This window comes from Capricornis sumatraensis, chromosome 4, assembly GCF_032405125.1.
Source record: "Capricornis sumatraensis isolate serow.1 chromosome 4, serow.2, whole genome shotgun sequence".
Lineage (NCBI taxonomy): Eukaryota > Metazoa > Chordata > Mammalia > Artiodactyla > Bovidae > Capricornis > Capricornis sumatraensis.
The window spans coordinates 83,836,760-83,864,733 of NC_091072.1; the positions used below are offsets into that span (position 1 = coordinate 83,836,760).

Genomic DNA, 27,974 nt, shown 5'->3' on the forward strand with positions numbered 1-27,974 from the left:
CGCTAGCAAAGTAATGCTCAAAATATTTCAAGCCAAGCTTCAGCAATATGTGAACTTCAAACTTCCAGATGTTCAAGCTGGTTTTAGATAAGGCAGAGGAACTAGAGATCAAATTGCCAACATCCTCTGGATCATCAAAACAGAAAGAGAGTTCCAGAAAAACATCTACTTCTTCTGTATTGACTATGCCAAAGCCTTTGATGTGTGGATCACAATAAACTGTAGAAAATTCTTCAAGAGATTGGAATACCAGACCACCTGATCTGCCTCTTGAGAAGTCTGTATTCAGGTCAAGAAACAACCGTTAGAACTGGACATGGACTAACAGACTGGTTCCAAATCGGGAAAGGAGTACATCAAGGCTGTATATTGTCATCTTGCTTATTTAACTTATATGCAGATTACATCATGCAAAATCCTAGGCTAGATGAAGCACAAGCTGGAATCAAGATTGCCAGGAGAAATATCAATAACCTCAGATATGCAGATGACACCACCCTTATGGCAGAAAGTGAAGAAGAACTAAAGAGCCTCTTGATGAAAGTGAAAGAAGAGAGCGAAAAAGTTGGCTTAAAACTCAACATTCAGAAAACTAAGATCATGGCATCTGGTCCCGTCACTTCATAGCAAAAAGATGGGGAAACAATGGAAACAGTGAGAGACTTTATTTTCTTGGGCCTCAAAATCATGGCAGATAGTGACTGTAGCCATGACATTAAACGATGATTGCACCTTGGAAGAAAAGTTATGACCAAACTAGATAGCACATTAAACAGCAGAGACATTACTTTGCCAACAAAGGTCCGTCTAGTCAAAGCTATGGGTTTTCCAGGAGTCACGTGTGGATGTAAGAATTGGACAATAAAGAAAGCTGAGCGCCGAAGAAATGATGCTCTTGAATTTTGATGTTGGAGAAGACTCTTGAGAGTCCTTTGGATGGCAAGGAGATCCAACCAGTCCATCCTAAAGGAAATTAGTCCTGAATATTCATTGGAAGGACTGATGGTGAAGCTGAAACTCCAATTCTTTGGCCACCTGATGCGAACAACTGACTCATTTGAAAAGACTCTGATGCAGGGAAAGATTGAAGGTGGGAAGAGAAGGGGATGGCACAGGATGAGATATTTAGATGGCATCACCATTGGCATGGACACAAGTTTGAGTAAACTCCAAGAGTTGGTGATTGACAGAGAAGCCTAGCTCGCTGCAGTCCATGAGTTCACAAAGAGCCAGACATGACCGAACAACTGAAATGAATGAATGAAATTAACATAGAAGAAAGTCAATAATAGGAACTCTGATGGTCATCTGGGATATCTGAAGGAGAAAAACAAAAGTTTTGAGCCCCTTGCACTTTCATTTTGGTGGAGAAGTTTTTATTACTTCCTGTGCATATCAGAAGGAAGTAATTAAATCATTTCTAAAACTACAAATAGTAGTGTTTTCATTGAGAGAATCACAGCTTTCTTATTTCCCAGCTAAATTCTCTTGTGTTCTTTTTGTTAAAGAACTTAATGAAGAGCTATAAAACTTTTAAAGAATTCAAAACTTTTGAACTTTAGAATTTAAAACTTTTGCTTAAAGGGATCCACTATTGTCTTTATTTGGTAGGGGCATGGAGGCATGCTCAGTTGCTTCAGTTATGTCCAACTCTTTGAGACCCTATTGACTATAGCCTTCCAGGCTCCTCTGTCCATGGGATTCTCCAGGCAAGAATACTGGAGTGGGTCTCCATGCCCTCCTCCAGGGTATCTTCCTGACCCAAGGATTGAAGTCACATTTCATGTTTCCTGCATTGGGGGGTGTGTTCTTTACCACTGGTGCCACCTGGGAAGCCCTATTTTAGTAGATATTCATGTATAAATGAATGGAAGAAAACATTTTTTAAGGATTATGAACTCCATGGCTGCAAAAATGTGTAACAGCTGTCTGTGGCTCCTCTAGTTACTTATTCCTTTCCTGGTGGCTCAGACAGTAAAGAACCTGCATGCAATGCAAAAAACTTGGGTTTGATCCCTGGGTTGGGAAGATTCCCTGGAGAAGGGAATGGCAAACCACTCCAGTATTCTTGCCCGGAGAATTCCATGGACAGAGGGACTGTCCCTGCAGTCACAAAGAATTGGACACAACTGAGTGACTAACACCTTCTCTTTCACTAGTCATTTATAAACATCCCCTCAAAACATACTATCCTTCCAATGGTTATTTAGGAGTTTTAGAGCTCTCTCAGAAGATAAATACAGGTGATCACCTTTTAGGATGAGTTAGTTTTTGTTTGTTTATAAAAGGAAAGTGAAATGTTATATAGTCTTGAAAATTATACACTCCAGAAAAGAATACATACTCAATTACATGCCAAAGGGAATATGAATAATGAAACAAAACAATAAATATCTATTGCTTTTATTATAATATTTTTTTCAAAGGAATCCAGACTGGAAAAGAAGAAGTAAAGCTCTCACTGTTTGCAGATGACATGAGCCTCTACACAGAAAATCTTAAACAGGCCATCAGAAAATTACTAGAGCTAATCAATGAGTATAGTAAAGTTGCAGGATATAAAATTAATAGAAAGAAATCCCTTGCATTCCTATAAACTAACAATGAAAAATCAGAAAGAGAAATTAAGGAAATAATCCCATTTACCATTGCAATGAAAAGAATATAATACTTAGGAACAAATTTACCTAAAGAAACAAAAGACCTGTATATTTTAGAAAATTATAAAACACTGATAAAAGAAATCAAAGATGACACAAATAGATGAAGAAATAGACAATGTTCTTGGACTGTAAGAATCAATATAGTGAAAATGAGTATACTACCCAAAGCAATCTATAGATTCAGTGCAATTCCTATCAAACTACCAATGATATTTTTCACAGATCTAGAACAAATACTTTCACAATTTGTATGGAAACAAAAAAGACCCCGAATAGTCAAGGCAATCTTGAGAAAGAAGAATGGAACCAGAAAAATCAACCCTTCCTGACTTCAGACTATACTACAAAAGCTATAGTCATCAAGACAATATGGTACTGGCACAAGGACAGAAATATAGATCAATGGAACAAAATAGAAAGTCCAGAGATAACTCTATACCCCTATGGATACCTTATCTTTGACAAAGGACACCTTATCTTTGACAAAATATTCAATGGAGAAAAGACATCTCTTCAACAATAGTGCTGGGAAAACTGGTCAACTACATGTAAAAGAATGAATCAAGAACTCTTTCTAACACCATACACAAAAATAGATTCAAAATGGACTAAAGACATAAATATAATACCAAAAACTATAAAACTCTTAGAGAAAACTATAGGCAGAACACTCTCCAACATAAATCACAGCAAGATCCTCTATGACCCACCTGCCAGAGTAATGGAAATAAAAAGAAAAATAAACAAACTGGACCTAATTAAACTTAAAAGCTTTTGTGCAATAAAGGTAACTATAAGCAAGGTGAAAAGACAGCCCTCAGAATGGGAGAAAAAAATAGCAAATGAAACAATTGACAGAGAAATAATCTCCAAAATATACAAGCAGCTCATGAAGCTTAATACCAGGAAAACGAACAACCCAATCAAAAAGTGGGCAAAAGACCTAAACAGACATTTGTCCAAAGAAGACATTTAGATAGTTAATAAACACACAAAAAGATGCTAAACATCACTCATTATTAGAGAAACGCAAATCAAAACCACAATGAGCATCATCTCATACTGGTCAGAATGGCCATCGTCAAAAAGTCTACAAACAATAAATGCTGGAGAGAGTGTGGAATATACTGTTGGAGGGAACACAAACTGGTACAGCCACTATGGAGAACAGTGTGGAGATTCCCTAAAAAAATGGGAATAGAATGGCCATATGACCCAGAAATCCCGCTGCTTGGCATACATCCAAAGGAAACCAGAATTAAAAGAGACATGTACCCCAATGTCCATTGCAGCATGATTTACAATAGCTAGCGCATGGAAGCAACCTAGATGTCCATCAGCAGATGCATGGATAATGAAGTTGTGGTACATACACGCAATGGAATATTTCTCAGCTATAAAAATTAACACAATTGAGTCAGGTCTAATAAGGTGGATGAACCTGGACCGATTATACAGATTGAAGTAAGTCAGAAAGTGAAAGACAAATACTATATATTTATGCATATATATGGAATTTAGAAAGACAGTAATGACAACCCTACATGCAGGGCAGGAAAGGGAACACAGATATAAAAAACAGACTTTTGGACTCAGTGGGAAAAGGCGAGGGTGGGATGATTTGAGAGAATAGCATTCAAACATGTACATTATCATATGTAAAATGAATGCCTGGTGCAAGTTTGACACATGAAGCAGAGCACCCAAAGCTGGGGCTCTGAGACAACCCAGAAGGATAGGGTGGGGAGGGAATGGGAGAGGGGTGGGAGATGGTGGGGACACATGTATATTTGTGGCTGATTCATGTTGATTTATGGCAAAAACCATCACAATATTGTAATTATCCTCCAAATAAATAAATTAATCAACTGAAAAAAAAACTAAAAAAAAAAAATATATATATATATATATAAGAAAGAAAAAGAGGTAATTTTTGTCCAGCATCTGCTAATAACTAGCTGTGCTAGTTGAATTTTTAACCTTCAAGGCCTTTAGTTTTCTCTGTTAAGTCAGTCAGTTATGCTTCAGCAGCCTTCATATAGTTCCAATTCCATCATGTCAAAGTTCTCTTAATTTTAATTCTCTTCTGTCCAAACACTATTTATTCTTTATCCAAATGTGTCTACTTCTATTTTAAAGCTTTGCCTCTATCTCTTATTATGACTTGATTACTAATGTTAGGTAAGAAGTTAGGCATGAGCAACAGAAGGGTGGCCTAGCTGAAAAGGATGCAAGCTGATCTCCAAAACCCACCCCAGACATGCCCAGGAGAGCTCACAGATATGCTACAAAAATAGCCACAGAAACTTTTCCAACTCCTGTGTATGTGGCCTAGGCACATAGTGAATGCAAACCAACTACCGGTGCTTCTCCAACTCAGGTACTTGAGCTCTTGATGCACAGCTGTGTCCTCAAGTGACCTCAGGCAGTTGGGACCCTATTGCTGCTGCTAAGTCACTTCAGTCGTGTCCGACTCTGTGCGACCCCATAGACAGCAGCCCACCAGGCTCCCCCGTCCCAGGGATTCTCCAGGCAAGAACACCGGAGTGGGTTGCCATTTTTTTCCTCCAATGCATGAAAGTGAAAAGTGAAAGTGAAGTCACTCAGTCGTGTCCAACTCCCAGCGACCCCATGGACTGCAGCCTACCAGGCTCCTCCATCCATGGGATTTTCCAAGCAAGAATACTGGAGTGGGGTGCCACTGCCTTCTCCATTGGACCCAATTAAGGGTTTGTAAATATTCTTACATTCAACATAAGTTAGTGAATAATCAATTCACAAAGGAAGACAGTAAACAGGAAGAACACAAATAATAAAATGGCATTAGTAAGTCTTTATCTATTAATCATTACTCTAAATGTGAATGGATTAAATTCTCCAATCAAAAAGCACAGAGTGACAGGACAGATTAAAAAAAAAAAAAGACAAACAAGACCCAACTATATGCTGCCCACTTTGAGACTCACTTTGACCTTACAACACATGTATGCTAAAAGTGAGTGGACAGAAAAGATACTTCGTGCAAGTAGAAACCAAATGAGAGCAACGATAGCTATATTTATATCAGAAAAAAATAGACTGTAAGTCAAAAGTCATAACAATATAAAAGCAGGTCATTATACAATGATAAAGGAGTCAATTTGTCAAGAGGATATAACAATTGTAAAAGTATACACATGTAGAATCAGAGTGCCTATATATACTAAGCAAACACTAGAAGACCTGAAGGGAAAAATAGAGAACAATACAACAATAATAGAGAGATTCAACACCCCACTTTCAATAATGGATAGATCATCAATAAGAAATCAATAACGAAGCACTGAAAATCAATAAGGATATATTGAAAATCAATACAGAAATATTGGACTTGAAATACAATTGACCCTTGAACAACAGAGTTTTGAACTACACAGGTGACTTTATATGTGGATTTTTAGAAAATGAATGCATATTACAATACTCCACAATCCATGGTTGGTTGTATCTATGGTTGTGGAACCATGGACATAGAGGGCTGACTGTAAACTTACATACTTTTTAATATATTTGATTGCAAGGGACAGTTCCCCACCCCTCCAATCTCCCTCATTGTTCAAGGGGAAACTGTATGTGTTAGACCAAATGAACCTGATGAATAAAGAACATTCAATCTAGCATCAGAATACATTTCTTCTAAAGCACACACAGAACATTGTCCAAAGTAGATCATATGTCAAATCACAAACCAAGCTTGGAAAATTCAGAAAACTGACATCATATCAAGTATAATTTCTGATCCCATGGTGTAAAATTAGAAATCAATAATAGGAGGGAAGCTGGAAAATTTACAGATACGTGGAAACTAAAGAACACACAGCTGAACAACCAATAATAATAATAAAAAAAGAGAAAAATCAAAAATTTCTTGAAACCAAAATGGTAGCATAACATGCCCAACCTTAAACAATGCAGCAAAAGCAGTCCTAAGAGGAAAGTTAGAGTGATAAATATCGACATTAATGAAAAAAAAGAGAAAACTAAAAAACACTTAATTTTACACTTCAAGAAACCAGCAAAAGAAGAAAAAGCTAAGCCTGAAGTTAGCAGAAGGAAGACTAGAGCTGGAACAGATAAAATACAGCCAAGGAAAACAAGAAATGATCAGTGAGAGTAGGAGATAGTTCTTTTTAGAAGATAAAAAATGGAGAAAACTTTAGCTAGACCTAAGAATAAAAGGAAGGAAAACTCAAATCAATAAAGTCAGAAAAGAAAGAGGACACATTATAATTGAGATCACAAAAAATACCAAGCACCATAAGAAACTGCTGTGAACAATTACACTCCACAAACTGCATAGCCTTGAAAACATGGATAAGTTCCTAGAAACCAACTGTCTATCAAGACTTAATCATGAAGATAAAGTCTAACAAACCAAAGATAAGTAGGAGATGGATAAGTAATCAAAAACTTCCCAACAAAGAAAAGCCCAGGACCAGACAGTTCTTCTAGTGAATTTTAGCAAACATTCAAAGAAAAATTAATGTCAGTATTTCTCAAATTCTTCCAAAAAGTTGAAGAGGAGAAAACACTCATTTTACAAGGTCAGAATTACTCTGATACCAAAACCAGAAAAAATCATTAAAAAACATGAGAACTATAAGCAAATATACCTGATGAAGGTAGGCACAAAAATTTTCAACAAAATACCAGTAAACAAAATTCAATAGCACATTAAAAGAAACATGTATCATGACCAAGTGGGATTTATCTTTGGGATACAAGAATGGTTCAACATATTCAAATCTGTGATATATCATATTAATAGAATGAAAGATGAAAACCATATGATCATCTCAATATATGTAGAAAAAGCATTAAACAAAATTTAACTTCCTTTCACGATTAAAAACTCTCAACCAATTGAGTGTAGAAGGAATGTACCTCAACATATGAATGCGTGTGTGTTAAGTCACTTCAGTCATGTCCAACTCTTTGCAATACTATGGACTGTAGCCCACCAGGCTCCTCTGTCCTTGGGATTCTCCTGGCAAAAATATTTTCGTGAAGGTTGCCATGCTCCCCTCCATGGGGATCTTCCTGACCTAGGGATCGAACCCACATCTCTTGTGTCTCCTGCATTGGAGATACCTGGAAGCCTGTACCTCAACATAATACAGGCCAAATATGACCATCCTATAGCTAAAATATTCAGTGGCGAAGGGTTGAAAGTTATTTTTCTAAAATCAGGAGCAAGATAAAGGTGCATTCTTTCATCATTCCTACTTAATATAGCCCTGGTGATCCTAGCAAGTGTAATTAGGCAAGAAAGAAGAAATAAAAAGCATCTCACTCAGGGAGAAAAAAAGTAAAGTTGTCTCTGTTTGTAGAAAATAGAAAATCCTAAAGATCCCAACTAGAACCATTAGAATTAATCAGTGAATTCAGTAAAATTGCCAGATACAAAATCAACACAGAGTAATCAGTTCCATTTCTACACATTAACAATGAAGTAACTGAAAAAGAAAGAAAGCAATCCTATTCACAATAACATCAAAACCAACAAAATTCTTAGGAGTAAATTTGACCAAGAAGATGAAAAATCTTTACATTGAAAACTATAAGACTTTCATGAAAAAAACTGACTGAAAAAGACACAAATAAGTGGAAAAATATCCCTTGATCCCAGATCACAAAAGTTAATATTGTTGCATCCATATTATCCAAAGCCATATATAAATTGAATGCAATCCCTGTCAAAATTCCAATGATATTTTTCACAGAAGTAGAAAAAATTTTAAACCTATATGGATCTAGAAAAGATTCCAAATAGCCAAATCAATCTTGAGAATAAAGAACAAAGCTGGAAGCATCACATTTCCTGATTTCAAATGATATTACAAAGTTATAGCGATCAGAATAGTATGGTACTGCCATGAAAACAGACACATTGACCAGTGGAACAGAGTGAAGAGCCTGGAAATAAACCCAAGCATATATGGTCAGCCATTATTTGACACGGAAGCCAAGAATAATCAATAGGAAAAAGATAGCCTCTTCAATAAGTGGTACTGGGAAAACTAGGTAGTCACATGCAAAATAACCCCATCTTTTATGAAACTGGAACCCTATCTTCTACCACTTATAAAAATAAACTTGAAATAAACTTGAATATAACACCTGAAACCATAAAATACCTAGTAGAAAATGAAGACAAATCTCCCTGACGTTGGTCTTGGCAACTATATTTTAGATATGACACCAAAAGTACAAGCTACAGAAATAGTAAGTGAGACTACACCAAACTAAAAAGCTTCAGCACAGTAAAAGAAACAATCAACAGAATAAAGAGGCAATGTACAAAAATGGAGAAGATGTCTGCAAATCACGTATCATGTAAAGGATTAGTATCCAAAATACATTAAAAAACTCATACAATTCAACAGCAAAGACAACAACAATAAAACAACAGCAAAACCCTTATTAAAAATGGGGGTAGGTCTTCCCCGAATGTCCAGTGGTTAAGACTCTGTGCTTCCAGTGCAAGGAACTTGGGTTTGATTCCTGGTGGGGGAAGATACCACATGCCGTGTGGTGTGGACAAAAAAATAATAAGGGTAGAGGACTTGAATAGACATTTTCCTGAAGAAGAGATACAAATGGCCAAGAGGTACATGAAAAGATGCTCAACTTCACTAGTCATCAGGTAAATAAAAATCAAAACCACAATGAAATATCACTTCATACCTGTTAGAATGACTGTCATCAAAAAGACAAATAATAAATGTGTTAGTGAGAATACGGAGAAAAGGGAACCCTAGTGCACTGTCAATGGGAATGTAAGTTGGCTACCACTATGAAAAACAATATGGAGTTCCCTCATAAAAATTTTAAAAAGAACAACCAATGATCTAGCAATCCTGTCTCTGGGAATATACCCCAAAGAAACAAAAATAAGATGTCAAAGCAGTATCAGCACCCCATGTTCACTGTACCTTTCTTTATTCACAATAGCTAAGACATGGAAACTATCTCAGTGTCCATAAATCCATAAATGAATAAATAAAATGTGATATATATCATACATACATATGATACACATGAAATATTATTCAGCAATTAGAAGGAAACCCTGCCATTAGCAACTACATTGATGGACCTTGAGGATATCCTACTAAGTGAAATAAGTCAGACAGATAAGACTTAAACTGTGTTCTCATTTATATTTGGAGTCTAAAAAAGCCAAACTCAAAACCAGAGAGTAGAATGGAGGTAGCCAGGGGCTGGGGATTGTGTGATATGAGAAGATGTTGGTCAAAGGGTACATACTTCCAGCTATAAAATGAATAACTTTTAGAGATCTAACTTACAACATGCTGACTATTATTAACAGTATTGTATTATAGCATAAGAGTTGCTAAGGGAGTAGATCTTAAATGCTCTTACCACACATACAAAAATGGTAATCATGTGAGGGGATGGGTGCATTAACTAATCTTATTGTGGCAATCATTTTGCAATATATGCATGAATTAATCATCGTGTTCTTTATCTTTAATTTACACAATGTTATATATCAATTATATTTTAATTCTATTTACATATATTTGATTTAAATATATAAGAAATATATTTCAATAATGATATTTAAATATTTTGGACTATAAACACATAGATCAGATTTACCATCATTCTTGGTTCACCTGTATTATACATGCAAGGTTCCCTGTTACCCACACTATTGAATAAGTTAGATTGTTTAATACATAGTGAATAATGATGGATGCACCATGTAACTGAACCAGAGCTTCACTGATAGCTTACATCTTAGGGAGGAAAGGCAGAACAATCATGCCAATACAAAACACATTCTCTTAACGATTCCAACATTTTTTTCAGAGATGATAAATTGGTGTTAGAAAATCCAAACTATAATTATTTTCTAATTAAAAATTTTCTATAGAATAACACTGAATTTTTAAAAAGCCATTTATTTCTAGTGCTGCATCTGCCACTTTGAATTGGCAAATGTACATGAGTTAATGTTCTAAACCCTAAAGAAGACAATATGGAGAGGTGTACTGCTTGCTACAAACGGTACTATAGACCATTTGTAGTCTATAAAGACCAGAACAACTACTCACAGAAAATGTGTACCCTTACGTGTATGTGTTCTCTTTATAAAAACTCATAAAGTGTGGGTTGATATGTTTGAAATATTAAAATATTTATAAATTTTTAAGGATTTGACTATGCATTTGTCTCACTTTGCTTAAGTGTATTTCAAGGAAAAAGTAGATGCTGACAAATTCATTCCCTAACCAACACTGGTGGGCCCACAGATCTCACATGTGAGGATGCTATTATTGAAAAGGTAATAAGTCCCTTCTAGAGACAGAGCTAGAATTGGGACCAGACTCCTAGTTTGAATTCCTTCCACTTGATTACATTGCTTCTAAAAGGAGCATTAAAATCCTTTCTTTGTCCCTATGTAAACTTCTTTGAAAGCAGAAGTCATCTGAAAATATTATTTGATATGCAAATATTCACCTTAAACACAGCCTTTCACAAACACCTTTCACTAATGCAAGAAAATCATCTGAATGTGTATCATTGAGCATCTTCAAATAAAAACTGAATATCAGCATTTTGATAAAATTCATACATGCAGTATAAGGAATCTTCATTTTATATCTAGGTTCCTATTCAAAGAAATGTTCCCTTGGTTACACTGTTTAATAACCAATTTGGAAGGTTCAATTTGTTTTTCATTGTTTTCTTAGGAAATTAGGTTTAGTGTTTCCATAATCAGTGAGGCAAAAGACAAATTTTCCTCATATTTGTTTTATGAAATTACATGACCAAATTAACAGCCCAACTAATTTCATTTCTTTCAGTAATTTTTAAAAGAATTACAGTAACTTTGATGACTATTTCCAACTTTGTGTCATTTTCTTTCTAGTCATTCATTAAGGAAGACTTTTTTAAAAAAAATAGACTCATGAGTTAGGCAAATCGTTCAGTTTAATAAGCATCAGTATTCAAATTGGGAAATTCTGAGTCACCTCTGTTTGGAATATTAGGACAATATAGAATGGGATTACAAAGTCTCAGCCTCCGCTAGGGTTCAACAAGTATAAAACTAGGAAAACCATACAATGTATTGTGCAACAGGACATTTCTGAAAGTGGAAGAGGATGCCATTCATAATTAAATTGAACAGTAGTCATACATGCAGACAGTTTAGGGCAAACCAGGACATCTGATTATCCTAATAAAAACTGAACCCTAGTCCATTCTTTACCTATGTAAATTAGCATGTCTATTTGCTAGGGTCCTCCAACTTGTAAGTTTGGGGTAAAACATGCACATCTTCTTTGTTAGAAAGGCAACCAGAAAAATCCAGATTTCCTTCTTTTACAACCTGGCACAACTGTCTGTTAACTGTTTATTCTAACAACTGGATTGTTAGTTGAGTTATTATGAGAAAAAAAAGACTTTAACACTTTATTACAAAATTCTCTTCTTTGCCTTCATTTTATTGATGTTTAGTCGCTAAGTGAAAGTTGCTTAGTCATGTCTGACTCTTTGCGACCCCATGGACTATATCATCCACGGAGTTCTCCAGGCTAGAATAATGGAGTGGGTAGCCTTTCCCTTCTCCAGGTGATCTTCCCAACCCAGGGATTGAGCCCAAGTCTCCCACATTGCAGGTGGATTCTTTACCAGTTGAGCCACAAGAGAAGCCTGTTTAGTTGCTAAGTCATGTCCAATTCCATGGGCTGCATGAATTGGCTCAAACTCATGTCCAAGGAGTCATACTATCCAACCATCTCATCCTTTGTCACCCTCTTCTCCTCCTACGCTCAATCTTTCCCAGCATCAGGGTCTTTTCCAATGAATCGACCCTTTGCATCAAGTGGCAAAATTATTGGAGATTCAGCTGTAGCATCAGCCCTTCTAGTGAATATTCAGGGTCGATTTCCTTTAGGATTGACTGGTTTGATCTCTTTGCAGATCAAATCAATCCTTTAGGATTGACTGGTTGGATCTGTCCTTCATTTAACGCTTTGAATTTGTATTTAGGGCTCATAGAATAACACCAGCAGCAGTGGTCAATACTTTGTTCACTCATCAAATGCTGCTGGGTGGCCTCCATGAACCAGGGCATGTGCTAGACTTTCCAGGTGATATAAAGATAATTAGGAGTGGTCACTTCTGTTAAAAATAAAAACCATTTAGAAGAAAAATATAAGTACAAAAGTCACTAAAGCCCAGGGAATCATGACAAAAATATATATGAAATATCATAGGGGAGTTCAGTGATAGTGAGAAAGGTGTTTCAGGAGTGAAAAAGCCCACAGTAAAGACACAGATAAAGAAAAGCTCACTACTAGAGTCTGGAAAAATAGAGCAGTGACAGAGTACAAAGGATCTTCAGTGCCACAGAGGGTATCTTAGAGTTAATTCAAGGAACAGGGCCCTACAAGATGACACACAGGGGAGTGATCCAATAAGAAGTGCGTTTAAGAAAGGCTGGTCTGGCAGTGGGGAATAGGATGGACCACAGACTATGGACTGACCCCAGGAGACCAAGAAGTAGCCTGGGATAAAGGAATGTCTTAGACAAAGGAGGAAGCAGTCATGGTATAGGACATATAATCCCCAATATACGACAACTGGATGGTTTGGCCGCCATGATTAGGATTTTAATGTGATATAACTGATATGGTGAACTGAAGTGAAAATGGGAGTGTCATTACTCGATCCTTTACTGAACCAATGCCTGCCTGGCCGAACAACATTTTATTTTAAATGTTCAAATTAATAAAAATATATTCACACTTCATCTAGATTAGTTTTCAATTCAACATAGTTCCCCAAAGAATGAACTTATTAACATGATTTTTTAATGGATGATTTTATTGCTCAAGAGGTAAGTGGTATGAAGTTATTTGAGATATTTTATTAATAATTCTAAAATGGAACTAACAAGTGGAAGGAAATAGATTGGTGAACTGTAAAGCACCCACTGAATTTAAAAATTCTGAAGAGTCTATCCTTTCACACTGCACACTATTTTCTCTTTTCCCTGATGTCTACCACAACATATGGATAATATATAGTCTCTTTATGAGTTATGTTTTATACCCAAACACACTCCTGCTATTACTTTTTCAAACTTCATAAAACATTTCTCAGAGACTATACCTGTATGCAGGTCAAGAAGCAACAGTTAGAACTGGACATGGAACAACAGATTGGTTCCAAGTAGGAAAAGGAGCTGTCAAGGCTGTGTATTGTCACCCTGCTTATTTAACTTATATGCAGAGTACATCATGAGAAACGCTGGGTTGGATGAAGAACAAGCTGGAATCAAGATTGCCGGGAGAAATATCAATCACCTCAGATATGCAGATGACACCACCCTTATGGCAGAAAGTGAAGAGGAACTCAAAAGCCTCTTGATGAAAGTGAAAGAGGAGAGTGAAAAAGTTGGCTTAAAGCTCCACATTCAGAAAATGAAGATCATGGCATCTGGTCCCATCATTTCATGGCAAATAGATGGAGAAACAGTGGAAACAGTGGCTGACTTTACTTTTTTGGGCTCCAAAATCACTGCAGATGGTGACTGCAGCCATGAAATTAAAAGACGCTTACTCTTTGGAATGGAGAAGGCAATGGCACCCCACTGCAGTACTCTTGCCTGGAAAATCCCATGGATGGAGGAGCCTGGTAGGCCACAGTCCATAGGGTCGCTAAGAGTCGGACACGACTGAGCGACTTCACTTTCACTTTTCACTTTCATGCATTGGAGAAGGAAATGGCAACCCACTCTAGTGTTCTTGCCTGTTGAATCCCAGGGACGGGGGAGCCTGTTGGGCTGCCATCTATGGGGTCGCACAGAGTCGGACACGGCTGAAGCGACTTAGCAGCAGTAGCAGCATTCCTTGGAAGGAAAGTTATGACCAACCTAGATAGCATATTCAAAAGCAGAGACATTACTTTGTCAAAAAAGATCTGTCTAGTCAAGGCTATAGTTTTCCCAGTGGTCGTGTATGGATATGAGACTTGGACTATAAAGAAAGCTGAGTGCTGAAGAAGTGTTGTTTTTGAACTGTGGTACTGGAGAAGACTCTTGAGAGTCCCTTGAACGGCAAGGAGATCCAACCAGTTCATCCTAAAGGAGATAAGTCCTGGGTGTTCATTGGAAGCTGAAACTCCAATAATTTGGCCACCTTATGCGAAGAGTTGGCTCACTGGAAAAGATCCTGATGCTCAGAAAGATTGACAGCAGGAGGAGAAGGGAATGACAGAGGATGAGTGGTTGGATGGCATCACTGACTCAATGGACATGCGTTTGGGTGGACTCCGGGAGTTGGTGATGGACAGGGAGGCCTGGCGTGCTGTGGTTCTTGGGGTCACAAGGAGTCAGACACGACTGAGCGACTAAACTGACTGACTGTAAGAGTCAGAGTCGTTTACTTGGGGAGGCTCTCAGTTCTCTGTCCACTGTGGAGTTTTACAAGCTTGCTTAACTGTCCCTTGATGACGAACTTACAAACTGGATATAGGCGTGGATAAGAGAACATGTCAAATATGAGATTCTATGAGTTTATAAGATGATGACTAGAAAAAAATGCCTTTTCATGGAGTCAAAAATCTATTTCATTACATAGTTCTTTTTGTTTCTCCCTGTTTTAGCCCTTTCCTTAGGTTTAACTGAAACAAAAATGGCACTAGGATTAGAACCCCTAACATAAAGAACAAATACCTTTATTTATAATAGCCAAGATGTGAAAACAAACTATTTATCAATAGATGAACAGATAAAGAAGGTGCAGTATACGTATATACATCTGCACACACATATATATGTATATGCAAACAACGGCCTATCATTCAGCCATGAGCAAGACGGAATTCTTTCATTTGTGACATAGATAGATTTGGGCATTATACTGTTAAATTAATTAGATAGAGAAAAATAAATATGCATGGTATCACTCATGTGGAATCGAAACAAAACAAAATAAAGTCAAACACAGAAATGGAAAGTAGAAAAATGGTTGCCAGGGGCTAGGGGGTGAGGTAAACAGGGAGAGGTCAGTAAAACAGTACAAACTTGAAAAAAGAACAAATACCTATTAAAAGGGAGAGGATATCTGTTATAACTGCATGGTGGTCTCAAGCTCCTTTCCAATTCCCTTGAACAAAAGGTGAAAAGGGATTGCACTGCTCAAAGGTTGGTTCATGGAGACAGCAATAAGAACCCTCATATATTCCTTCATCAAATACTGAGTACCGAATTACCGAATTTGAGACAGGTGATATGATGCAATGATGAACAGGCAGATAAGGTTCTGTCCTCACAGACTAGAAAGGAGACATATAGCTCTTACACATGCACACTAGGGACATTTTTCTGAAAGCTGGCTCACAAATCATGAATCGGCCCCAAAAGATATGATTAAAATCTCACTAATGCTTATTCTCTTGTTAACTATTTTTTTGAATGAACATGTCTTTGATTCAAAATTATCTTTTCTTTAACTATGTAAGAGAGAGATTATATACTTAAATTCTCGCAAATATTCTGCACATATTCACAGGGATCCAGACCTGGGAAATAAATTTTGCAAAATGACACTTCTCAACATAGCACAAGGGTTTACTTATGCTTTGCATAAGAATTGCTAAGAGGTAGCTAATTAATATGCTTAATGCTCTTTCTTGTTTATAGCCCAAGTTGGATTTTCAGTTAACATTATATAGCACTCTGACATGTACTTGTCTTTCTCTCTTTACCACCTGTCCAAGCAAATTTCTAAATGCCCTTTCACAGTGATGACAATGTACACACAAGGGCAACTCTATGAGTATTTAGGCTGTTGGATGTTTCTTCAGCTTGATTTTAGGCCGAGGAATAACAACAATTTCAAGTAGCATTTCTAAGTGATGAAAATCACCAGGCTTAGAAATGTTGCTAAAATTACTTGCTTGTGTCTAACATGATATTTTATACTATCAAAATGTTGCACTTATTAATTTTCTGACTTTCCTCTCTCAACATTGAATTTTGAGAGTTGATTGCAAATGCTGCAGAAAATTCAACATCTTCTCTGCCCTCCTGCAATAGCAAACATATCTCTATTAAGAGTTGGACAAAAGAGCTCTATATTTCTCAAAGCCTTTCCCTTTAAATTATTTCTGGTAGAGGCTGGATGTGAGATCTGCCTGTGACTTGCTAAAGGCTATTTATGATTTATTTCAACCTTTAGCTGGCTCTATGAAAGAAAAAAATGAACAAAGTTGAAAATACAGAAAAAGAGTGCTTAATCCTCAGTGTTATTTCAATGGAAGTCAGCACCCTAACTCTTATGAGGGCTGCATTGTGTAAATTTTTATGTTTTTATTTTTTCCCTCAAAGTTAAAATTAAAATCCTTTATCATTTTTAATTAGAAAACAGTGCTATTGTTTTTGAAAAAAGATCAAACTTCAAGCTGTGAGTCTTTTAATACAGACTGGTCTGCTGAGACTTTTCTGAAGCATTGAGGGGAAATGTAAAACCCAGTCAAATAATTTTCCTGAGCAAAGTGGTGATAGGTCATGGTGAGATATGGGTGTCATTAAAATTTCATAGGGGTCCCTACCACGCCAGAGTCAGCACAGCATTGACACACTGACTACAGTATCTCCAGAGAAGAGCTTGCTGTCTATCATGGCTCTGAGGGGAGCAGTTACCATCTTTCTATACAGTAATCTGCGTGTTAAAGAGTCCCTAAATATGTATTTACAAGATATTCAGGTCTGGTTTGGTCTATTGGGTCAAAAATTCCCACACTAAAAGCCCCTAAATATGTATTCACAAGATAGATCAGCTTTGGTTCACTGAGTTGATAGTAAGTAAGCCTTTTAAAAAGGTGCCTAAATATTAATAGTTGCATAGTTTGCTTTCAGCAAGTTCAGAAATGCAGTTCTGTACACTTTGTCTTTTAAGAGTAGATTTATTATGCTAGTTTCAGTGGATGCCAGAAGCTGTGTTTCACTCTGGCCTATGATATTTTGCTTTTAGAAAGTCAAAAGAAGAAAGCCCCCCAGAGCACAGACAATTAAAACTACAAGACGAGATATGGAAGCACGGACACACAGGCAGAGCCTCAGGGCACGGTGAATGCTGCCCTTCCAGACCATATCTTACCCCCGCCTCTGTCATCAGCCAGGTCCCATGCCTTCTTTTTCCTCCCACTGCTAGGCTGGAGACTACGTGCCCACCTTCAAGCTCATTCCAGCAGCAGAGGGATCATATGAGGACTGCAGAACCCAGCCAGGCTCTCCTTCAGCAACTTTGCATCTCATCCTAAAAGCCAAAGGTCCCTCAAGATATGCCCCTACTCATTCCGAGTTTGCCTCCTACTGCTGCCTGTCTGTCCCCCTTGCCCGGGCCCCAGAGCACACTGGCCTCTGCTGTACCTGGGCACATCCAGGAGTGGTCCTCCTTTCAGCCCTTTGTATCCATGCTTGCCCTTTTCTCTATCTGGAAGGCTGCTCTCTCTGAATCCACCTGGCTAGTTCTCTTCGGGTCTCTTAAGAGAGCAGCCCTCCCTGACCACCTGTATAAGAGAGCAACACCTCATCCCAACACCATGTATTTCCTTCCTCTGTTACCCACACTGCTTGTTCTCCACGAGGACTTAATCACCATCTGATATAACGCATCTTCACTTGTTTTCTGCCCATCTGTGTCCCCTAAAGGTTAAGCTCCACTGGAGTAAAGTCTTTATCAATCCTAAATAAAAACCTAGATAAAAACCTGGCATCTTTTTTAACTGCTCATTAAATATTTATGGTACAACTGAATGAAAGCAGATGAAAAGGAGTCATATCTCTACTTTCCCAATTGCCTATCAATGTGTTTTCATTTTTAAGCTGAAGAGGAATGAGTATCTCTTTCTGAGATTAAGTGCTCTGTTTGGGCATTAGACCTCAGGTTCCTATAATACTCTCTGAGTGGTATAAAACTGGTCCTTCTTGAAGCATCATCCCCTCAACTTCCGGGTTATAACAAGAGTTCCTGGAGAAGCTGGGATCATCTGAGCTAGTCACAGAAACACTTGACCAGTCTGCCTCTAAGTGCAGTAGCATATAAAGGCAGCATTTCTAAATCTCCCCCCACTTAATGTGGTGAGCACAATCAGCTCTGGTGATAGCAGTGGGCTCACTAGGTCTCACAGTCCCATCTGATGCAATCAAGAGAGGTGGTATGTGAAACTCTGCCACGTTAGTGTAACAGACTGAGGTGTACTGAGTAGAATCACTCTCTTCTAAAGTTGGTCCATTATCCTTGGGTCTTCCCCAGTGCTTCCATTCCCCCATTAGCCATGCGGATATTCTCAAATGTACCCTTCCTCGTGACTGAAGCCTGTCACAGTAACTTATTCCTTATTTAAATTTCACAGGAACATTCTTTATTTCAATAACTCAGAAAGGTGCCTTCGGCAAGAGAATCACAGCTGACAGCCAAGTAATGACTAGGATTCTGTGATTAGTTCAGATTACAGGCTACAGAAGACCTGTCTGAGCATTCACCACTGTCATCACACTGATGCTGGCCGCTATTAGGGGTTGACATCGGTTGGAAAAGAGGATGTGGTTCAGCTAGAGTAAGCACTAGAGAATCTGACTGTATTATAATAGTCAATGACATGCTAATTATTGAGAATAATTTTTACTGTGACTCTGCTTAGCCTAAGCAAGTCTCTCTCCCATACCCTTCCCTAGCACACAGATGTATTTTAATAAAGCTTTATGGCACAAACTAAATACAAAGTTGAAGTGATCTAGATAACTCCATTCCCCAAACACAAAGCAATTAATTAACTGAAAGAAAGACATCGTTTAATCTTGAATTATTTGGATAAGTGACTCAACTTTGTAATTTATTTTGCATGAATAGGCAAAACTTAATGGATATTTCAGTATATATCAGTACTTAAGAGGATTTATAAAACTTTTCAATCAAATTAATGGAGAGGAGGGGATAAGTAATTAACATGAACAAAAATGAAAAAACCATTTACTCAGATGTTGGGTATCATTGCACACACTTCCAAATTCTGGCTGAAAATAAATAATGATTTCTGTAATCCCCAGCAATGACTTTTGGAGGGAGATTTCAAATAAATGTCTATTTGCTTTAGGTGAGCTTCACTGAATTGGCCTTATTTAATTTCAGATCCTCCTAAGGGAAGAGATTTCAGGATTTCCTGGTTGTAAAATGGAAGAGAACATTTTGCTGAACTTGTATGACATCATCTAAAGCATTAAAAGGGCAGATAATCATGACTTCTTTGCCTGTTTACCAAAGCTTCTTTATGTCCTCAATCTACTTTATTTCCAAATGTCAGAGTAGTCTGAAACCTTTCAAAGATTTATAGACTGCAGAAACAGAGGAAATATTAGGATGAATCCTTTAACTTTTGTGAAAACTTTTAAGTAATTAATAGACAGGTTTTCGAAATTATTTCATTTCACAGTACACACACTCTAACGTGTACTATGTGAAGGTTAAACAAGGTTTAACAGCAGAGGACATGAGGTCATCTCTCTTTCTAGAAAGTCAGGGAAAATATTCTTTAAACTACTTGAGTCTTAAATAAAAAGAATATTGAGTTTGTGAAAGGGAATATAAATACTATAAAATTTAGTTTATCAATTAAAATAAAAGTACTATAGAATGAATAAAAATAGTAAACACAGTCTTGGTTTTAAATGTAATTCCCTTTCCAAACTCTACTTGAAATTCTCTTATATTACAAAAAGAAGAAAAAAATGCAGCTTCCATAATACTATTTACACAAAGCAACAAAAATGTGAGCAAATTATTTTCAGGTTTATCTTATCAAAATGTTTTCCAATACACTTAAAATACTAGATACCAAATAGCTAAAACAAATATTTTAAAGCTCTTAGCTTAGATATATAGTAGATAAAATATTTCTCATAGTAATAAATTAATTTTTTCTTTGTTATGCAAAACCCCTCAACCATAACTTCATGGAGAAGTGTGAAGTGGTGTGAAAATTATCTTACCTCATATTCAAAGTCCTCTGTTCTGTCTGCATCAGCAGGCAAGCTGGAAAGATACTCATTGTCCTCATAAAATTCATGCTCCATTGGATGGAGAGAATGGCAGCTGTGGGGAATGTAGCAATATGATAGAGATGGATCAAAAGGGTTGTTCTCAAGATTAAAAAATGGCATTAGAATTTCACTTTAGTTTTCTCTGCTCACCAATAAGACCTATAGTGATCTAGCCTTTAAATGAACTACAGCTCAGAAAGGACAATTGCTTTTCTTTCTCCCCTTATATGAAATCCATCAATTTGATTTTCTGAGAGAATACCAAGACAGTGGCTCATTGTCAGAGCTTCCTTTTGTGAAGGGGCAGATGTGCACTCTACCCTGGCCATGGCGCCACACTGATAGTCTGGCTGCCTTCCACTCCATCCAGCGGACTCGATACACGCATGGTGTGTGGCTTCTGAGACTGCAGTCTACCCAAAGGTTGGTATTTTGTAACAAAGGGCTACCAATATCATAATTACAGCCTCAAACTTTTTCTGAAATTTGATTTTAAAAGCTCATACAGTCAGTCTTCTGAATGTATGGATTCTGTATTTTTATTCAATTAACCATAGATCAAAAAATCAAATCTGAAGTTGGTTGAATCCTTGGATACAGAATCTACAGGTGTGGGGAGTGAAGTGGGAATTGTATTTTTCAGTCTGTAAATTGTACTCACATTGCCTCCATTTCTTGAGACTTTCTTCCCCATTCTCCCTCATAACCCACATACACAAATGTTAAAGAATGTTCACGGTAATAACTCACTGGAAACTCCTATAAACCGTAGAGTTTCATAATCCTTTTAGAAAACATCCGGGGACAGAGAGAACTGATAAAGTAAAGGAAATGAAGGGGTTCCAGGACACTGTGTATGACTTTTATGTATCCACTAACTTTGGGAAAATGTTTTAAATAATTCATAGAAGTGCTCTCAAATTACTATATGCCATGATGTATACATTATACAATATGAAGCTGTGTGTGTGTGTGTGCTCAGTTGCTTGGTTGTGTCCCACTTTTTATAACCATTTGGACTGTCACCCACCAGGCTCCTTTGCCCATGGAATTTTCTAGGCAAGAATACTGGAATGAGGTGTCACTTCCTCATCCAAGGGATCTTCCCAACCCAGGGATAGAGCTCACAACTTTTCCGTCTCCTGCATTGGCAGGTATATTCTTTACCACTGGCACCACCTGGGAAGCCCAATGTGAAAGCTAAGCACAGTTTAGCAGCAAAGGGCATGAGGGTCTCTATGAGAATTTCTAAGTCAGTGAAAAAAGCCTATATGAAATTAACCAAGTTGGCTTCAGGAAAGGCCTCGAAGCCCATTTTGAACATTATGACAAATATGAACTTAGTAGTATAAATTAGTCCCCTTATCTATTAATAGCTAAAAGCCTGGAAAGATCCATCCTGGTACCTCACAAGATCAGTGTAACTACTCTACCAGCCTCTTCTTACTGTTCTCTAATTTGGGCCCAAATAGCAAAAGCAGTGCAGGCAGCATCTTGCTTGCTGGTCTAAGAGCTTAAACCTGGACTGGTTTTGAGAAGCCCATTCCTCCTGCTTAAACATCATAACCTGCTGTTTGGAGCAGCTAATGTGTTTTCCTGGTCCTTGAATTATTAAAAAATGAGGCCTGCTTGAAGGACACCTTCCTGATACTTGAGTAAGCATTTACTGAGTATCTACAAGATGCCAGGCGCTATGCCAATTGCTAGAAATTGGTTGGGCACAAAATCCAATTCGCTTCCTACTAATTGGGTAGAGCAGCAAAGTGGGGATTTTAATACAGTGTGATAATTATAAGGAGAAAATAGAGAAGCTATGAGAGCACCTACCAAGGGGTCAAATGCCTTAGGTTCAGAAGCCTGACCCTATCACTTCCTTTTGTGTGACCTTGACAAATTCCTTAACATTTTTTTCCTCATCTGTGACATGGGCATGATAATAATGTAATGTGCTCACTCAGAAGATTTTTGTGAGGAATATTATCTAAAACATGTTAAGTTAGCTAATAAATGTTAACTATCATTTATTCAAGACAGTATTTGTTGGATGGCTACTCTGCATCAGGCTGCACAAATAAATATCATTTGTTCTTTTGTTTGTGTGTTTTTCATTTCTCTTCTAGAAGATAAGCTCCAGGAGGTAGTGGCTTTGTTTTTGTTACCAGTTTTCTGCCCAGTACTGCGATCTAGTGCCTGACACAAGGGGCTCTTTAATAAGTAAGGGATGCATGACTAGAATCATAGGTCAGACAGACAGAGGCCCTGCCCACCTAGAAATGTAAGGTTTCAAGAAGTGGGGCACATGGTGCACATTAAAATTGCTTAGGGAGATTTCTGAAAAGTTTGAACGCCTATATTTTGGCCTGAGGTAGGACTGAGCCGGGCACTGCATTTATTCTGCTTTTCAAAGTTCCCAGGTGACTTTAATGCACACATGTGAATCACTGAGATGGACTTAATAGAAGACACTAAAGGGCAGGCAGGTGTCATGACCAGGTCTACATTTTACTAAATGGAACATGGATTGCAGCAGGCAATGAAAATGCAGGCAACAGAGAGTTCTGCTCTTAAATAACAAGCTCTCAATCACTTTTGAATATTTGCTTAAAAACTCACAGAACAAAATGTGTGGGGCCAAACAGACTTCCAAAACTGCACAGGTAGGATTATTTGAGTAAAATAGCTGTAACAGCCTTTAACTCAGGTAAAAACTAAGAAGAAATATTTGTTTAATAGTTCTTTATTTTGTAGCTCTATTTACTTCCTCTCAGACAGCCAGGACCTTTGGTTTACATCTCAATATATCAGGTAATTGCTTCCTGCAGAGAATTGCACCTTAATAAAGTGAATTTCCTAGCTTCTCCAAAGAAGAGAAAAACAAAAGAGAGAAGGAGAGCGAGGCAACCCACAAAGGAGAACAGAGTGCCAACATGCTGCTTCTAGGTCTGTCTTAATAAGGTTTTTGGCAACTTCAGTGAGAAAATCTATTTCCCTGACCAGTGCTTGTGAGCTGTGCAAGGTTTGTGATGACTGAAAATATGAAGATGAACTAATCAGAGCCAGACTTTCTCACTGCATCTCAGCAAGTAGGATTCCTGAGCTGAAACAATCATGTGGGTCAGGAAAGGGAGGACCAGGACAACTGAGAACTAATTGTATGGAGACACAGTCACAGATATTTTCCGAACAGAACTGAGAGCTTGTCTCTGTAACTGTCAACTTGCTACGGTGCCTGATTCTTTCCAACATCTACTTTCAATGACAAATGACAACAAATAAGTCTCTAGTAAAAATGACAGAAAAATACCTGTCTGAGAGCAGAAATGGACAGATGTCGGGCACTGGAGGGGTGGGTGGCCTAAGTTTGGCCAGGGCCATTATATGTTCAAAGGTGATGTCCGTCTGAGTGCTGGCATTCATGAGTCGCACTTCTGGGGTTGTCCCATAGGCTGGTTTACTGAGAGGTGTTCGCCTTAGCACCTGGACCACGATAGGCTCCTTGGCATTTCGAAAAGCTTCCACTGCCTCTTCATGGGTAGCCTTTGAGAGATCTTTCCCATTGACCTGCAAAGATAAAAGGGCATTGCTCATCTCAGAGGAAAGAACAGAGAGACTGTCATGATAGATTAATAAAAGGTGGGCAGGGGAGGTTTAAACAAGCTCTGCTATGAATTTTGTGAAGGAATATTTAATCAGACATTGACATTTATTGAACTATTCACCAACAGGAGAAAGTGATGGAAACTAGGAAGACAGTTATTTCTTATATCTTTACAAAGCCCACTATCAGAATTATTAGTAAAGATTTCAAACCTTAAACAACGAATAAGCCTCAGAAAATGATTAAAATCTTCAGCTAGGTAGAAATGGTAAGTATATCTTTTTTAAAAAATGATCTATCAATCTTCTGGTGGCATTTTCAATATTTAATCAGTCTTGTGGTTGTTTGGTCTCTAAGCCATGTCTGACTCTTTCAATCCCATGGACTGTAGCCTGCCAGGCTCTTCTGTCCATGGGCTTTCCCAAGCAAGAATAGTGGAGTGGGTTGCCATTTTCTTCTCCAGGATCATCCGACCCAGGGATTGAACCCACGTCTGTTGCACTGGCAGGTGGATTCTTTACCACTGAGTCACCAGAGAAGCCCTTAATTAACCTTACTGACGTGCAACGTAATTTCTGTCAGATTTATTTTATTTTCATCATTTTTATCCAAGACCATGTTATTGCTCATGTGCATGTTATCCTAAGTCCTTGCCATTCACAGTATGGTTTGTGGACCAGCAGCATAAGAGATTAGAAATGCAGAATCCCTGGCCATACCCCAGACCTGCTAAATGAGAACTTGCATTTTAACAAGATTCCAGCTGACTTACATGCATAAGAAAGGAACACTGCTCTAAAACACCTCTGAGAAAGTATGCCATGTCCCTTCGTCTCCTCACCTGTATTCACCTATGCCATTTGTGACTCTCCAGTGTAGCCCGGACATAACAGAGGAAGAGGGGATGTTTGCCCTTTCCTTCCATCACTGCTTCTCAGTTGGGCCAACCATGGGCATTTGGGGGAAATTTTTTTTCTTTTAGCGACACTCTCTCATGCCGGCTTTTCTAAGGGCCAATGATGTTTCCCCACCTTTGTGGCACCCAAAACACCCACAGGCTTTTCTGATTACCCTCTTGAGAGGTAGTACAGAGACTGCTCTCAAATTGTCATCAATGTATTCCCCTAACGTGGGTTCTAGTAGCACAGCCTCTTAGTGGAAGTTGTGTTTTCATAAACAGCTATTGCATCCTAAAAGAAAGTCAAAACGCCCACCCCAAATGAACCAATAATGTTGGCTTTTGCAGATAGGAAGAGATACTTGGGAGTACAGTACTGTGCTCAAAAACCCTGAAATTATACCATTTCTGGACAACGAAACCACCCATCTGCTGGTGAGGCTCTAATTGCTGCTGCTGCTAAGTTGCTTCAGTTGTGTCCGACTCTGTGTGACCCCATGGACGGCAGCCCACCAGGCTCCCCCGTCCCTGGGATTCTTCAGGCAAGAACACTGGAGTGGGTTGCCATTTCCTTCTCCAATGCGTGAAAGTGAAAAGTGAAAGTGAAGTCGCTCAGTCGTGTCCGACCGTTAGCAACCCCCATGGACTGCAGCCTTCAAGGCTCCTCCACCCATGGGAGTTTCCAGGAAAGAGTACTGGAGTGGGGTGCCATTGGTGCACCAGCAAATCTTTAGAGATCCTTGGAAGCCTTCAAAAGACACAAAGGGAATCACTGAGTTGCAGCCAGCGAGAGATTGCTGACATTCAAATGAGCACACTTTCTCCCTCTAAGTAGAGAAAGAATATGTGCATGCTCAGAGCAAATGTGGGACATTTTGGGGTAAATGATACAGTGCCAGGTGGAAATTGTCATGTCATGTAGAGATAGGCTTAATGACCCAGATGAGCTAATTTACTCAACTGACCTTGAAAGAGTTAATGTGCCTTCAGAAATTGAGCAATTAAGTTTCCTCACCAGCACCATATGACCCAGTACAGTTCTAGAATAATTAGTAAGAAACATCAGTTGGAGATTTGGGTGTTTACCTACCAATGTGCATAGTCATTAATTTTCTCCATGAACTAGAACATTACCACTGAGTTTTCACTGATATAACTTTGGAATGGCTTGATGACTTTGGGCATATGGGGCAATGTGAACACAGTACACCTACCAACTTTTAGCACTTTCAGATGACAGGCACTCTGGAGTGGACACTACTCCTGAAGACCTGTAGTCAGCAAATGGTAAGAGAAGTTCCAGGGTGGAAAAGTACAAACTGAAATCTGGCTTCTTGTGTTGAAGAGCATCATCCTCTGTCTCTTCTTACGGTCAGTGTTTACTAAGTCCAGAATTATGGAAGATGATCCATTGGTAGATAGACTCTTCTGTCATAATCTATGTGATATGGAAGAATTTCCCTTTTATCCACACATTTTCTGCTTCATGGTGTCCCTTCAACTGAGTGAATATTCATTTGTGCAAGATTTCATACTTTTACCTCTCTGAAAAGAGCTCTTGGTCATAATCTATTACCAGCTATTTAAAACCTACTGGAACAATGTCAATAATGCTATCTTTTCCTATAAGCATTGTATCTAGAGTAACTCCTAACAATGGCAGAATGAAAGTGTTCTTTTGAAGGAACTTTAAACATTATCTGAAGGTAAATGGAAAATAATTTGTGGCCATGGTTTCTTCCAGTCATACATGAAATTCTGCATGTGTGTGTGCTAAGTCATTTCAGTCGTGTCCAACTCTTTGCAACTCTATGGACCATAGCCTGCTGGGTTCCTCTGTCCATGGGATTCTCCAGGCAAGAATACTGGTGTGGGTTGCCATGCCTTCCTCCAGAGGATCTTCCTAACCCAGGGATTGAACCCTCATCCTTATGTCTTCTGCATTAACAGTAGGTTCCTTGCCACTAGCACCACCTGGGAAGCCCACTGCTGCTGCTGACGCTGCTGCTAAGTTGCTTCAGTCGTGTCTGACTCTGTGCGACCCCATAGACGGCAGCCCACCAGGCTCCCCCGTCCCTGGGATTCTCCAGGCAAGAACACTGGAGTGGGTTGCCATTTCCTTCTCCAGGGGACGCCCACATGAAATCCTGCTAATGCATAAATTGTATGTTATTAAATAGTGAAGAAATGCCATTATTCTATTTCTTCCCCAAGGTGGCTCAGGACCCTGCCTACAACCTAGTCTTGAGACTCCTTTGTTTCTTACTTGTTTTAATGATCTTCAAATAAAGAATAATTTTTAAAAAGTGAGTTCCTTAATGATAAAGATTATTTATCTTAAGCTCCTATAAGTGAAGTAAGATCATTTTTGCAAAGTTCAGAAAACTATAAAAAATTTTGCAGAAACAAAAAATTACTGGAGAGTATTTTAGCCTGTGAAATTATTAGTTCTTATCATAATGCTTAGTATATGCAGATAATATTAGCATTCATACAGCAAGATCAATAGCTATTGATTCTAAGACCTGTACATTCATTCATTTACAACAATGGCATTTATATGCAGAATTAATTTTTTGCTTTATGGACAATTGAATGCAATCTTAAAAAAGGACAGTCAATATAATCTCAAATATCTTACTTCCCTATTGGGAATGCTCTTTTCTTCTAGTTATCATGCAGCTGACCCCT

General features: G+C 38.1%; 1 protein-coding gene across 2 annotated transcripts in view; it reads right to left on the reverse strand.

The window, feature by feature from the left end:
- The window catches only part of PDZRN4 (PDZ domain containing ring finger 4), a 423,248-nt gene that overhangs the window by 50,935 nt on the left and 344,339 nt on the right, over window positions 1-27,974 (reverse strand). For both annotated transcript variants that reach the window (XM_068971176.1, XM_068971177.1), the window contains 2 exons: window positions 24,092-24,348; window positions 20,737-20,839 (listed from right to left, as the gene is read on the reverse strand). In XM_068971176.1, coding sequence (XP_068827277.1) covers window positions 20,737-20,839; window positions 24,092-24,348 — 360 coding nt within the window. The remainder of the gene's footprint in view (window positions 1-20,736; window positions 20,840-24,091; window positions 24,349-27,974) is intronic.